At 44.1% G+C, this 15,492-nt stretch overlaps 1 protein-coding gene across 3 annotated transcripts in view; it reads left to right on the forward strand.

Annotated features, from left to right (window-relative positions):
- The window catches only part of GK5 (glycerol kinase 5), a 126,428-nt gene that overhangs the window by 18,784 nt on the left and 92,152 nt on the right, over positions 1-15,492 (forward strand). For all 3 annotated transcript variants that reach the window (XM_073576595.1, XM_073576596.1, XM_073576594.1), the window contains exon 2: positions 10,735-10,828. In XM_073576595.1, the coding sequence (XP_073432696.1) occupies positions 10,735-10,828 (94 nt within the window). The remainder of the gene's footprint in view (positions 1-10,734; positions 10,829-15,492) is intronic.

Raw genomic sequence — 15,492 nt, forward strand, 5'->3', positions numbered from 1 at the left:
GGAGGTGTCCCTTTCCCCGTTCCCTATAGCTGGGCCCACTGTTGTAATTGTTTCCCCAGTGTCCCCTTGTTTGTCTTGTTGTTTGGTGACCGACCGGTCGTCGGGTCACACCACGCAGGGCCAGTTACATATCGTGACAGGTTTATTGTAACTAGAGGATTGGATTTATAGTGAATAACTAAAACTAATATACTTTATTTCTTAATGTTAAAAAGGTAATTAAAAAGTGCACGTACAAAAGACAGACAACATATATGTTAGAAATGTACGCTTAAAAGCCAATTAGGCCTAAAGCAACAAAATTGCTCCCCTCACTTGGGTGCCTATATTTACGTCCAGAAATGTATTTTTCTGGCCGTAAATACGGGCACCCAAGTGAGGGGAGCAATTTTGTTGGTTTAGGCCTAATTGGCTTTTGATCGTGCAGTTCTAACACACAGCTCTAGCAAAAATGAAGAGCCCACTGCACAGTTTTATAAAACTCAGCTTCTCTACTTGTCTGACAGCCATTCCATTCCAGTGTCAGTTGAATTCCAACCAGCGGACACCTCATTCTACTTAATGTGCTTCTGATTAGGTGATCACCTGAACCAAATCTTAATTAACGAAAGAAAGAAAGTATAAAAAAACCCTGCTGTGGTGTTCACAATCCTTTTGCAATAGGACAAGCTGGATGGCAAAACAAGTGCTAAGAATATCCCAAAAGTAATAGGAAAGAAAAAATAACTTTTAACCATGCCAAAGGAGTTGAAAAGAAAAGTCTTGAGTGAGGAAAAGAAGGGCTCAATTCTGGCTCTACTAACAGGGATACAGTGAGCGTCATGTTACCTCCATCCTTAAAATTTCTAAGACGGCAGTCCATTACAACGAGGTCAAGCAGCAGACATTGGGGACAACAAAGCTACAGACCGGCAGAGGGCGAAAACGACTCTCCACTGACCGGGATGACTGTCATCTTATTCGAATGTCACTCAGCAACCGCAGGATGACATCAAGTGACCTACAAAAGGAATGGCAAATGGCAGCTGGGGTGTAGTGCACAGCAAGAACAATTCGTCACAGGCTCCTAGAGGCAGAGCTCAAGTCATGTAAAGCTAGAAAAAAGCCTTTCATAAGTGAGAAGCAAAGGAGAGCCAGGCTGAAGTTTGCCAAAGACCATAAATATTGGACCATAGAGTACTGGAGTAAGGTAATCTTCTCTGATGAGTCTAATTTTCAGCTTTGCCCAACATCTGGTCGTCTAAGGCTATGTGCACACGTGCAGAAATGCTGCGGAATTTTCTGCAACATTTCCGCACTCCCGCCGCGGGTAAAACGCATGCGAATTCGCATATGTTTTTCCCGTGGAAAACAAGCGTTTTGCAAGCATTTTTCACTTGCGGATGCTTGCGCATTCCAAGCGAATAGCATCGCTTGGAAATGTGATAGATAGGATGTTGAAATAATAATAATAATAAAAAAAAAAAAAAAAATATTGTTATTCTCACCTTCTGATGGCCCCCGATCTGCTCTGCGGCGCTCCTGGCATCTTCCGGTCCCAGTACTGCTTTGCGCGAAGGACCTGAGATGACGTCACGCTCACTTGAGCGCGACGTCATCAGCGGTCATTTGCGCTAAGCATTACTGGGACCGGAAGATGCCAGGAGCGTGGTGAGAGGCGGGAAGGACTTCGGGGGGCCGCCGGAGGGTGATTATATCTCTTATTTTTAAATTTTATTCTATTTTTTACAGAATTATTGTACCCAGGGCCTGGAGGACAGTCTCCCCTCCTCCAGACCCTGGGTACCATCCGCAAATGATCCGCTTACTTTGCGCATGGTGGGCATAGTCACATGCGGAACATAAGCGGATCAATGCATTCCTATGGGTGCGGAATCGCCGTGATTCCGTAAAAAGAATGAGCACGCTGCAGATTTTTCCGCTATGCGATTCCGCAGCGGAAAAATCCACAGCATTAGCACAACATTGCGCAATCCCATAGGATTGCATGGGATGCATTTTCTTTGCGTTTTTGCGGCGATTCCGCAGTGGGAAAACACAAAAAAAAAAACGCAACATGTGCACACAGCCTAATGGTTAGACGAAGACGTACAAGCCACAGTGTCTTGCACCCACTGAGAAATTTGGTGGAGGATTGATGATGATCTGGGGAAGCTTCAGCAAGGCTGGAATTGGGCAGATAAATCTTTTGTTAAGGACGTATGAATCAAGCTGCATACAAGGTTATCCTGGAAAAACTGTTGGTTCCTTCTGCTCAGGCAATGTTCCCCAACTCTGAGGACTGTTTTCTTCCAGCAGGACAACGCGCCATGCCACACAGCTAGGTCAATCAATGTGTGACCACCACATCAAATACCTGTCATGGGCAGCCCAATCTCCAGACCTGAACCCCATTGAAAACCTCTGGAATGTAATCAAGAGGAAGATGGATAGTCACAAGCCATCAAACAAAGAAGAACTGCATACATTTTTGTACCAGGAGTGGCATAAGGTCACCTAAAAGCAGTGTGAAAGACTGGTGGAAAGCAGCCAAGACGCATGAAAGCGGTGATTAAAAATCATGGTCATTCCACAAAATATTGATTTCTGAACTCTTCCTGAGTTAAAACATTAGTATTGTTGTTTCTAAATGATTATGAACTTGTTTTCTTAGCATTATTTGAGGTCAGCAAGCACTGCATTTTTTTATTATTTTGATCATTTCTCATCATTTTCTGAAAATAAATACAAAATTTAGTTCTTGGAAATTCAGAGACGTGTTGTCAGTAGTTTATAGAATAAAAGAGCAATTTACTTTTTACTCAAAAATAAACCTATAAAGAGAAAAACCAGACAAACAGAAAATTTTGCAGGGGTCTCTTAATTCTTGCCAGAGCTGTATATAATGTCTGTCTTTTGTATGTGCACTTTTTTAATTACCTTTTTAACATTAAGAAATAAAGCATTAGTTTTAGTTATTCACTATAAATCCAATACGCTAGCTCTTGCCTATCTAAATTGGAATTAACATCCGCTACTGAATAGTCTTAAAGGGTTTGTTCTCATCATGATAAAGGTTTACAATTGCAAAGAGGTTGTAAAAAAACAAACAACTTTGCAATTTTACTTTTGATTAAAAATCCTATCCATTCTCAAAAACAGACCTCCACTGCAATTGGTGGCTTTCAGTGCAGCGCTTGCAAGCTCTTTGGCCAATGTACGAGTTGTCTTTCTAGTCTAAAACCTCAGTATTAAGGGCACTTTGTGAAAAATAAATGGGTCTTGGACTGCAGTTTGGGCACTCGGTCTCTAAAAGACTCGCCATCACTGTACGAGGCTGTTTTTGCTGTTTCAATAACATCAGTGTTTTACCAGCAGGAGATTATCGCTACAGGACAAGGCGTCTCATGCTTTCTAGTCCAACCACACTCCCAACACTGATCAGCAGCTTTCTGTCACTGTACAGTGTACACAGAAATCTACCAATTAGTGGTGGGGGCGGGGTCATACCGGGCTCAGCATTCAAGAGCTCTGTTACATCTGCAGCAGAGATGATTCTGTTACAACTGCGGCACTCAGTAAACTAAGTGACACATCGCTGGAATCAGGGTCTATGTCCCTACGCTATGCTGCTGTCCGATTACATAGCAAACACCGGCTGACATATTCCCTTTAAGTCAAGACAGCATGACTGCTCAGATGACTGGGACCACCCACATGACTCTCTTCGGGTCATTTACTTACTGCACACAGTGGAATGATTTGTTTTGTCACTTTTTAGTGAAATGGTGGTGTTCAAGAAGCTGAAAATCTAGTGGCAGTTTCTGTGTAAATATCCCAACAGCAAATCTGAGTCATGAAAAGTTTATCCACGGCAGTAATAGACACACAGGTGTTTTATCAGATATTTTTACATTTATGTGCATGAGGGTCGGACATTCATCTGATCTATGTCTGGACATTTGTATGGCGGACAATGGGAAATTCCTAATTCCTTCCTTCACAGTAGCAAAATTCTGGCCCTTAGGCCACGCTCACATATTCAGTGTTTGGTGAGTATTTTACCTCAGTATTTGTAGCCAAAACCAGGAGAGGAACAATCAGAGGAAAAGTATAATAGAAACCCGTCACCACTTCTGGATTTATCACCCTCTCCTGGTTTTGGCTTACACATACTGAGGTAAAATACTCACCAAATACTGAAGGTGGGAACGTGGCTTGTGACAAAAATGTTTACAGGCATAAAGCAGGACTGGAGTACTTCGTTTTCCCCCATGGTCTGTAACGAGTGCGCTGCACGGTGTTGAGATACTACAGGTCCCATCATACCAAACCTTACGGGTGTCTGACCTACTGCTCCATTATGGGGATAAAAGTTCCTCACTCATCCCATCAGTGCGAGTTCAATACCCGGACCCCCACCAATCAGCAATTATCACCTCTCCTATGGACAGATGATAACTTGATTTAGCCGGACGCCCCCTTGAAGTGACGTGTGCCGTCAGGAGTACAGTAGATTTAAGGCCCTGTCTCACATAACGAGATCGTTAGCGAGATCGACGAAACGTCACCGATTTTGTGACGCAACAGCGACCTCGCCAGCGATCTTGCTACGTGTGACACATAGCGGCGATCACCCCCCCGCTGGATACCACTGATCGTGCTGGAATGCCCTGGGCCATTCTTTGATCATTGGTGTCCCGCTGGCCAGCATGCATCGCTGTTTGACGCTGACAACTCAGTGACGCAGGCGTGAGTCTTCAGAATAGCTGCTGTGTGACAAGGTCCCAACGACCGCCGAGGTCGTTATACGGATCGCAGTATCGTTGCTGTGTCGCTGAGTAGATCTGCCTGTTTGGCAGCTTACTAGCGACCATGTAGCGTCACACCAGCGATCCTTACCAGGTCGTATCATTGTCGGGATCGCTGGAGCATCGCTAAGTGTTAACGGTACCCTAAGCTGTGACCACTCCGGCCCCTCCAGCATTGTGAAGCAGTAAGCGGCAGCATGGCCCCGCTGATGGAGGCCGACATCTCTAGCACAGGCTTCATGTCTGTATACATTACCATAAGCCCATAAGCAGATTACCTCTCTAGGTGCATTACACAATGAAGGGAGCTCCTCCGAAACTCACCCGGCAGGTATGTGGACTTGTCAGACATGTTGCTGCCCTCACTGGGGATTTTTATGTTGTAATCCATTAAAGCATTTTATACCTTTTATAGGCCCCATTCCCACCATGAGTTTTTGGTGAGTTTTTGACTCTGCAGATTTTCTGCACCTATTTATAGTGGGTTACTTGTGGTTTGTCATTGCATTTTTGTCAGCTTTTTTTTTTTCTTCACTTTTTTTTTTTTTTTTTTTACTTGCATTTTTCTTTCATTTTGATGCTTCGTTTTTTATCTCTTGTGTCATGCTTTGTTTTTCATACTGTGAGGATACCCGAGGGTGAACCCACTGGACCACGGCAACGAACCTCCCCTGGGCGTGTGGGCCAGGTGGACCACGCCCTATACAGGGAGCGTTAGGGACAGGCCCAGGGGAAACTATTACCGCGGCAGCTGGTACCCGGGGCAGACACGGTGGACGTAACAGGTGGCAGGCAGGACAGCCGGGTAGACTGGCGAAAACAAGAATCGGGAACTACGGAGAGAGCAGAGATACAGGCAGGCACGGCTGGAACACAGAAACTCGGGCTGGATGGAGACACAGGCTGGCAGGGCAGGAACATAGGCAGGAAGGAGACACAGGGTGGCACGGAGGAACTCGGGCTGGACGGAGACACAGGCTGGCAAGGCAGGAACACAGGAAGCACAGGCAGGGCGAAGACACAGGCTGACACGGCTGAAACACAGGAGCACAGATAAACGGTGAAGGTGACACAGGGCAGGAGGTAACAGGAGGCTGAAGGAAGGAGCAGGAGGACACAGGCAAGAGTGGGGCCAGAATCATTTAAGGATACAAGTGACGATCAGGCAACGCCAGGAGGAAGGGGCGGCCTGATAAGGGCAAGTGCGGCGGTGTTTCCGGGCTGTGGAGTCGGTAAGCCAAACCTGCGACTCCGACTCCTCAATTTCCCTTACACTGACTCCGACTCCACGACTCCGACTCCCACACATATTGCTTAAATTTAAGTGAAAAATTTATTGTAGTACAATGTGAACCTCAGACATTTAATCATTTTTATGATCCAATAATCAAGATATTTAGATAGAACAGAATATATATTGGTGTACTACCCGGTTTTCATTCTTTTTGGTACAGATACGATATGGATAGACAGATATGGATAGATAGAGCAGATTTCTAATCTGCTTTTGCTATTGAAAACATTATCTATGAGCTCAAAAACCTTTCAGGTGATGCAGTTTTTTAAAAAGATGATCTGCTTTTGCAGCTGAAAAACGTATCCTCAAAAAACACAGGAAAAACGCTGTGTGTGAATGTAGGCTTAGATCAGGAATATAACAGCCATTTATAGGACATTTCATAACTTTCCCAAACTCCTATGAAAAAATATTCAGCACATCCTGCATTGAATTACTGTACCCAATTTATTATATATTTTAGGAGTCGGAGTCGGTCCATTTTATACCGACTCCGACTCCACCAAAATGAGCACCGACTCCACGACTCCGACTCCACAGCCCTGGTTTCCGGGTCAGAGTCCTGCAGAGCCTATAGTGAGCCGGGGGGGGGCGATCTCACGGAGTGTGGTGTGCGCGGTAGGGCCAGTCGGGCGTGCGCGCCTGACAGGAAGCAGACGCTGCTGCAAGAGGAGGAGAGAGGACGGGGACGCACCGGACCCGGTGAGTATGAGGGGGCGCGGGCAGCGGTGGTGCGCGCGGCTTGACAAATACTTTGTAGTGCACACTGAGCATTGATGAGGCAGTGACCCAGCAAAGTTCAAAACGAAAGTCTCTTTAATGTTCAACTCACAGGAAAACACAGCACACAATATCCTCCGATTCGCAGCCGGGAACCATATCCTCCAGATTGCAGTCAATAAACACGCCAGTCCTCCTCCGGTTTACCGCCAGACACAAGACAGTTCACCTCCGGATCACAGCCAGGCACAGGACAGTCTACCTATGAGACCTGTTTCTGTGGGCGACTGCACTACCGTGTACATGTGTGGGTGCCAGGCCTTTCAGCTCCACTTGCCTGTGTTGCCTCAGACAGGTTGAGCTCTGCAGAGCCTTCTCTGCATGCTTGCCAGACCAAACTAACCCTGACACACCCAAACCCTTTACTGCAGGGCTTTTAACTGGAAATCTGTGGCCGTGGGCCACATGGAAAACCCGGGCTGAGAATGAAACAGACTGCACCACTACCATCTGCAGTCTTTCAAACACAAAAGCCCAGAGCAGGTTTTCCCTGAATCTGCCTTGGACAACCAGCATGTCCAAGACCTATACTCACTTTTATTCTGCATTGCAACCACAGCTATGCCTGTCACTGCAATGTCCTCTCATGGCCTCAATACGACTCTGAGCGCATCTTGGGGGGAACATTCAGCGACCCCTACAGGTAACACCAGTCACTGCCTCACAATTTTGTTTTATTTGGCTTGGATATCAATAAAATGTTATAGTTAGGTGCGGATTGCGTGCCTTTTCTATGCGTTTCCGCTGCAGAAGCGCAGTAAAAGCGCATGTGCGTTTTTCACCTGCAGAATTTCCACATCTAGTGCAAGTCTGTGTGAAAATCCATACAGAAAACTCAGTGTACCCCCAAGAGAAATTCACAAGATGTGTATTTGAACCCCGCAAAGCAGGTCAGTTTAAGCAGCATATAAAAAGCACAGTGGGCAGGAGATTTCTATAAAACCCATCCTCTTTGCTGCAATTGTAAGATTCTCGTTTTTGACCCAGCAAAAATATACAGCGTAAAAAAAAAAGCACCAAAAGCTCTTGGTGGGAACGTAGCCTTAGTGTGAGATGGGATGTCCGTAACGAGACATTAGTGACACTTGCCATAAATCTGTAATTTTTCCTACCTAGTGTAAATTCAGGGCAGCACGGTGGCTCAGTGGTTAGCAGTGCAAATCCCACCAAGGACAACATCTGCAAGGAGTTTGAATGTTCTCCCCGTGTTTGCGTGGGTTTCCTCCCACATTCCAAAGACATACTGATAGGGAATCTAGATTCTGAGCCCCATCAGGGACAGCATTGATAATGTGTCCAAACTGTAAAGCGTGGTGGAATATGTGCGCTATATAAAAATAAAAGATTATTATTAAGTCTGCTGTTCTCCTGAATTTGGTGCACTTCTCCCTTCCCGAAATATGGCCTCCCTGAAAGTAAATTTAGTCTATTTTTGCCCAACTGGGAGTGGTTCTCCAGGAGACACCCATAGAGAAGAGCTGATGGGCACGCCCACTTGGCTAACAAGACTAGATTTATATACAGGGAAAAGGTAGCCATGTCCTAAAAACAGAGAAGCACGGAAACAACAGAAAAATATCTCTGGATTCAGTAGAGCAGCACTATATACACCGGCTAAATCAATTAGATACTTAGGGCCAGAGACCGGTCTTATGTAAGTGTAAATCCTCAGCATGTGAATTATTTCTGTGGATTTTTACCATTGACTTTTCCATTTCTAGGATATAGGCCCCAAATCGTCATTGCCTTTGCCCCTGTTCTTCGCCTAGTTTTGTGCGTTTTGCACCCAATTCCTCTTTCAAATTGCGTCTTTTTTTAAGTTTATTTTATGAACTCACCTGTCATTGTTTTTTTTTTTTTTCAGTTTGTTATTCCAGATGTCTTCGCCTAATTGGTAAATTATGACTTTTAAAAAGTCGCAAAATTTGGAACAACGCTACTATTGTCTGCTCATACCCCTTCGATTTATGTTTGAGTATGCCAATATCAAGCTTGGCACAATTTGTGAAACCTTTTGCAAATTTTGTGGGTTTTTTTTCCAGCTAAAAAGTTTCAATAACAATTCAGGAAAAAAAAAATGTTTTGACTTTGTACCAAACTCATGAATTGTGTGTTCCATTTTGAAGAATTTGGCATAAAAAAGTCAATACTACCAGACTAATAACGTGACTTAAATAATGCAAATGATTAATATGAGCCTTAGTGTAAATTTCAAGACGAATCTGAACAAAGCACAAATTTGCAGCAACTTCTGCCACAAATATTTTTTCCGCCCAAACTTTAAGAACGGACCCTGTATGAGAAAATCAGGTGGGACAACTGGCAGCTGAACTAATGTGCAGTCGACAGCCATCTCATGTGTATAGAGGCATATCACCTATCAAGCGGATAGATATAACTTGCTCATATCAAAATGCCATTTTAATATTTTTTTTTTGTTTGCCTGTCCCTAGGATTGGCCATTAATGTGTAATTGGTGGGAGTCCAGCCCCCACTCAGCGATATGTAGGGACCACAGAAATTGAGCAAGCGTTCTCCTGGTATATCAGCTTAGTTATAATGATATGTATCACCTTAGCCCATCATTTTATAAAGTCTAGAAAATGTGCACTAATGGGTTGAAAGTGCAAACAGTAATCACTTTTCCAGCCACTTTCCACTTGGCTTGTGATGCCCTGGAGTAGCCCCTTTAGTAATACAGTACTTATTGACTCCACACCCTTCTTTTTGTCACCCCATGGTCCAAGGAATAATTACAAGAACGTAGGGTGGTAAAACCCGAGATAAGATACAGATTGGACTATGTTCCTGTCTCCCAGCAGTGATAACGGGACGTAGCACTGCTACTTACTACAGATTAATACTTGCTTTGAGAATGCTTTGTGTCATTGCTCCTACCAGCAATTCAGCGGCTTTGGCTGACATCACGTCAACAGAGCAGCGGCTTCTCTTCCATTCTGCTCTATTGACGGGGCGTAACGGATGACGTCATGCTGATTGACATCCGGCTGTCTAACTGCGGAGAGCTGGGTATCAATCAGCATGATGTGGCAGTCACGTCCCGTCGACAGGGCAGTCCGGAAGAAGAGCTGCTCTGTTGACATGGAGCAGCTGGATTGCCGGTAGGAGCTGTCATTAAGTGCTCTGAGCCAAGACCGGGTAGAACAGGAGGGTAGTTGCCTCTGTTAGCAACTACCCGCTGTTAGTTTTTAGACCCCAATTAAAAAAATAAAATGGTTCTTGACAACCCCTTTAAAGGGGGCTTTACAGTGCTATATTAAATATATGGTATATAATCTTAGAGATGAGCAAATTGATTCCTAAGATCTGGTCCTGAAGCAAGGGTAGTAATATGTGGCCACTTGACTAGAGCTCTTCGAACCATCTCCTACATGATGGCATCATGGCTCCACTTTTGATTTGCCGCCCTGTCCAATCAAAAGAGGAGTCCAGCAGCCACAGAATACTATCTGGAAACTGGACCGGGTCTTACGAATCAATTCGCTCTTTTCTAATACATATAATATTAGATTGGTGGATGTCCGACACCTAGAACCACCACTGGTGAGAGGATCAACACCGCTCCATCACACTGTCTAGTGCTGCTGGGTACTACATGATTGCAGTATACGGCACAAACTACAAACCAGTGTGTTGAATCGGCAGGGTTCTGCCTCCATTGTGTGCCGAGCTCTCCTATCAGTCTAAGGCCTCATTCAGACTTCCGCCTTTTGGTACGTGTTCTATCTGTGTTTTTCGTGGATAGAGCACGTACCAATCATAATCTATGGAGCTGTTCACATGCATGCAAAAAAAAAAAATCAATAAAAGATTATTGTTACATGTTTTTCATTCTTCTCTTGGCAGATAAAAGTTTTGTATCCTTGCCGTGGGCGTGTGGAGATCAACCCCGAGGAGCTGTGGGAGCAGTTTGTGACTGTGGTGAAGGAGGCAGTAGAAGGTGATTTCTATAAGAAAGTGATGGGGTTACATCTGCTCTGCATCTAAGGGTGTGAGCACGCAACGTCTTTTTCAGTTGGATTCCATCTGGAACCCACCTGAAAAAGCGCTCAATAAACATTAAAAATGACAAACATGAGCATTACAATGTTAAAACAACTTGCGGTTCATGTGTTAGAACTTCTTTTAAGCTTTGAAAGCTGTGAAGTCGCTAAAAGAAGTGACCTGATCATTCTTCTGGTGGCTTCTGCTTGGAAACCACCACAATCTGAGATATAGGGATTTTTGTGTACTCACCGTAAAATCCTTTTCTCCGAGCCAATCATTAGGGGATATATACATAATTAAACAAGCTGTGTCTTTACACCCCAACTTGTCCCAGCTGTGCCCATTTTGGTGCAGCTTGGAGAAACTGGTGTGAAAACACCAAATGTTGCAAAATTTTTGCACAACTCCAAGTTACACAAAAATTTTGAACATTTTCAAAGCAATTTATGACAGGATTCTGGAAACATTGCTTTGAAGAATCAGGCCCAATGTCTTTAAAACACCTTAAAGGCGACAGAAGAGATGAATCTCCAGAAAAAAAACAGCACCGACGTGTTCCTGACCCGCTGCTGGAAACAATGCAGGTACGACGGCGTTTTAAAGACATTGAGCCCGATTCATCAAAGTAAGGTTTCCAGAATTCTGTCATAAATTGCTTTGAAAACTCACAAAATTTTTGTGCAACTTGGAGTTGTGCAAAAAATTTTCATCATTTGGTGTTTTCACACCAGTTTCTCCCAGCTGCACCAAAATGGGCAGAGCTGGGACACATCAGGATGGTGACGGTGCAGCTTGTTTGATTCTTAACAAGCTGTGGTAATCCTTATGCCAGAAATCTTACTCCATGATTGGAATAAGATTTCCAGCGAGGTGCATGCCATTTGTCAGATGTTCCTGATTCATTAAGGGGCATGCATCTCTTAATGAATCAGGAGCATCTCATTCTACCCCTTTTTTTTTTTTTTTTGCTCTAAATTCTTCAAAATGGTGCATTTGGTTCATGAATTTTGCACAAAGTCAAAGAAATTTTATTTTCGTGCTTATTCTTTTTTTCAACTTTTAAGTGTTAAAAAAAGGTTGTTTGTTCTCGTAAAATGTTGCAAAATTTGTGCTAAAAATTTCAGGAATAAATAAAATCACTCTGGGGAAAATTTTAGTAAACTTGCACAAATATTTAGCAACTTTTCAAAAAGTTTCAAATTGAAAAATCAGCGGAAAACCCCAAACCTCATCCACAACAGGGAACATAAACAACAAACACATATAAACTTTAACCCCTTACCAGCATCCACTGTACATGTATGGTGCGAGTTGGTAGTGGGTGTATGGAGAGGGTTCACGGGGTGAGGCTGACTCATACCCAGCAGATAATGGCTGTGACACACACCCAGAACCTGCCGCTAACAGCCGCAGGTGGAGCGGAGTTCTGCCAATGACTGTTATCCTGTTAAATGCCGCTGTCAAACTGACAGCGTTACTAACAGCACGCCAGCATGGGAGTGCATCATTCTATGCGGCCATCGGTACCCTCATGACATGCTATGACAACCGGGGATCTGTTGAAGATTTCCCTGCCTTTCATAAGGTCCTTTGAAGCTCAAAGACTTCAAAGGAGGCAGTGGTTTTCGCTATGTACTGCAATACTGTTTTGATGTATATAGTACAAGCTACCAGACGACTGTAGGTTCAAAAACAGTGAAAAGTTTCAAAAAAAAAAAAAAGATTTTTAAAAATGAACATTCAGAAAACATTTCCCCTGTTAAAAAAAAAAAAAAAATACAAAAATCTGTAAATCAAATAGCCAAAATTGCGGGGTTTTTGATCCCTACAATTCTTTAAAACTGCTGAAAGAAGCGATCAAAATGGTACAACCCCTGGCAAAAATTGTAATGTAATCGCCGGTCTTGGAGGATATTCATTCAGCAGATCACAGACATGGCACAAAACTAAAGTCATTTCAAAGGGCAAATTCTGGCTTTAAGAAACAGTAAAAGAAATCAAGAACTAAAACTGTGGTAGTCAGTAATGTTACTTTTTTAAACCAAGCATTGGGGAAAAATTAGGGAATCACTCAATTCTGAGGGAAAAAATTATGGAATCATGAAAAACAAACCAACAAAAAAAAACACTTCAACACATCACTAGTATTTTGTTGCCCCACCACTGTTTTATAACAGCTTGCAGTCTCTGAGGCATGGGCTTAATGTGTGTCAAACAGTACTCTTCATCAATCTGGCTCCAACTTTCTCTGATTGCTGTTTTTCCAGATCAGCTTTGCAGGTTGGAGCCTTGTCATGGACCATTTTCTTCAACTTCCACCAAAGATTTTCAATTGGATTGAGATCCGGACTATTTGCAGGCCATGACATTGACCTTATGTGTCTTTTTTCAAGGAATATTTTCACAGTTTTTGCTCTATGGCCAGATGCATTATCATCTTGAAAAATGATTTCATCATCCCCAAACATCCTTTCAATTAATGGAATAAGAAAAGTGTCCAAAATATCAACATAAACTTGTGCATTTATTGAAGATGTAATGACAGCCATCTCCCCAGTGCCTTTACCTGACATGCAGCCCCATATCATCAATGACTGTGGAAATTTGCATGTTCTCTTCAGGCAGTCATCTTTATAAATCTCATTGGAACGGCACCAAACAAAAGTTCCAGCATCATCACCTTGCTCAATGCAGATTCGCGATTCATCACTGAATATGACTCTCATCCTGTCATCCACAGTCCACGATTGCTTTTCCTTAGCCCATTGTAACCTTGTTTTTTCTGTTTAGGTGTTAATGATGGCTTTCATTTAGCTTTTCTGTATGTAAATCCCATTTCCTTTAGGCAGTTTCTTACAGTTCGGTCACAGATGTTGACACCAGTTTCCTCCCATTCGTTCCTCATTTGTTTTGTTGTGCTTTTTCTGTTTTGGAGACATATTGTTTTAAGTTTCCGGTCTTGACGCTTTGATGTCTTCCTTGGTCTACCAGTATGTTTGCCTTTAACAGCCTTCCCATGTTGTTTGTAATCCTCTCCTTTGTTTCAATTGACATCTCTCCTGTTGGAGCCATGATTCATGTCAGTCCACTTGGTGCAACAGCTCTCCAAGGTGTGATCACTCCTTTTTAGATGCAGACTAACGAGCAGATCTAATTTGATGCAGGTGTTAGTTTTGGGAATAAAAATTTACAGGGTGATTCCATAATTTTTTCCCTCAGAATTGAGTGACTCCATAATTTTTCCCCTATGCTTTGTTTAAAAAACTAACCATTACTGACTACCACATTTTTTGATCTTGATTTCTTTTAGTGTTTCTTAAGGCCAGAAAGTTGGCATTTGAAATGACTTTAGTTTTGTGCCATGTCTGATCTGCTTTTTTTCTACAAAATTAAACAACTGAATGAACATCTGGGTCGCCCTCCCAGGGCTGTGGGGTACTCGGTACCGTGCCCGATGAGCTTCAGTGGGAGATGTCACGGCAACTGGGACCCGGCCCGTGGCCCTGGGCGCCCATTGTAAAAAGGGGAAAGTTTATAAGTGATTCGTGACGCCACCTGTGGTGTTCGGCAAGGAAGATGTAAGCCGACGCTGCAGACGGATCCTCTGGGACAGATGGTGTGGTGCAGCAATGATATTATAGCCCTCCACAGGCAGGGCTGTAGTCCCAGGGCAGAGTAGGTGAAGTGACACTTAGATGGTGTAGTGTCGGGCGCAAGGGATGTAGCAGTGCTGAGTGGGTTGGCGTAGGAATAAGTGGAGGACACCAGGGCATGTAGTTCCAAAGCTTTACTCACAGTCTGCTGTGCACACAGGTGCCCGCCTCGGTGCTGTGTCCTCCAGGTCAGGAGCTCAGCGAACTTCCAGGCAAGATGAAGTACTCCCTTCCAACACTCCGCCAACATATGTGCCTTTTCTGAACGACTCCTCTTATAGCGCCTTTGAGTGAAGTACTCACAGTACTGAGTTACACTGGAGTTCCTCCTGTCAGATGTTCCTATGAACTCTACTTGTACGGCAGACAGCTGTAGCCTGCTTCGGGGACTCCTTACTACCTAGTCCCGGCTCACTATCGTTGCTGTTGTGCCCCCAAGTCTTGTGTGGGAATAAAGTGGTCACTACTTCTATTCCTCTGGTGTCTTCTGCAGGACCATTAGTATCCATACAACCTCGGGGACCGGGCCCAGGCCTTGCGCTTAGAACTTGGGAAGGGTTCTCTCTTCCAACCCTGTTCCTTAGTCCTCCTATTCTCCTTACGTTCCGTACTAATCCTTCTTTCCAAAGGAGAATCAAGCTTCCTTTCTCTGTCTCTTTTCTGTGCCAGCAGACCCAGATCACTGTGGCCTGCTGCAGCACTTCCTTCTTCCATCCCTCTCCCGGGGATCTTCTCTTTCTCCCTCTCTGTCCTTCTACATCCTCACTCACTGACTGACTGAAAGACTGACTGACTCAACTCTTCCCGCTCTTTTATGGGAACTAAACTCCACCCACCTCCCAGCACGTTTCGTGTTCCAGGCAGGGAGCCACCAAGGGGTGCTATGCTACACTCCAAGCAGGGAGCCGCGGAAGGTGCTTTGCTACACTACTTTGTGGTGTGGGGTGCAGGTGTTGGAGTGTGG

The sequence above is a fragment of the Dendrobates tinctorius genome, unplaced genomic scaffold, assembly GCF_039654945.1.
Source record: "Dendrobates tinctorius isolate UK_male_01 unplaced genomic scaffold, ASM3965494v1 ptg000049l, whole genome shotgun sequence".
Taxonomy (NCBI): domain Eukaryota; kingdom Metazoa; phylum Chordata; class Amphibia; order Anura; family Dendrobatidae; genus Dendrobates; species Dendrobates tinctorius.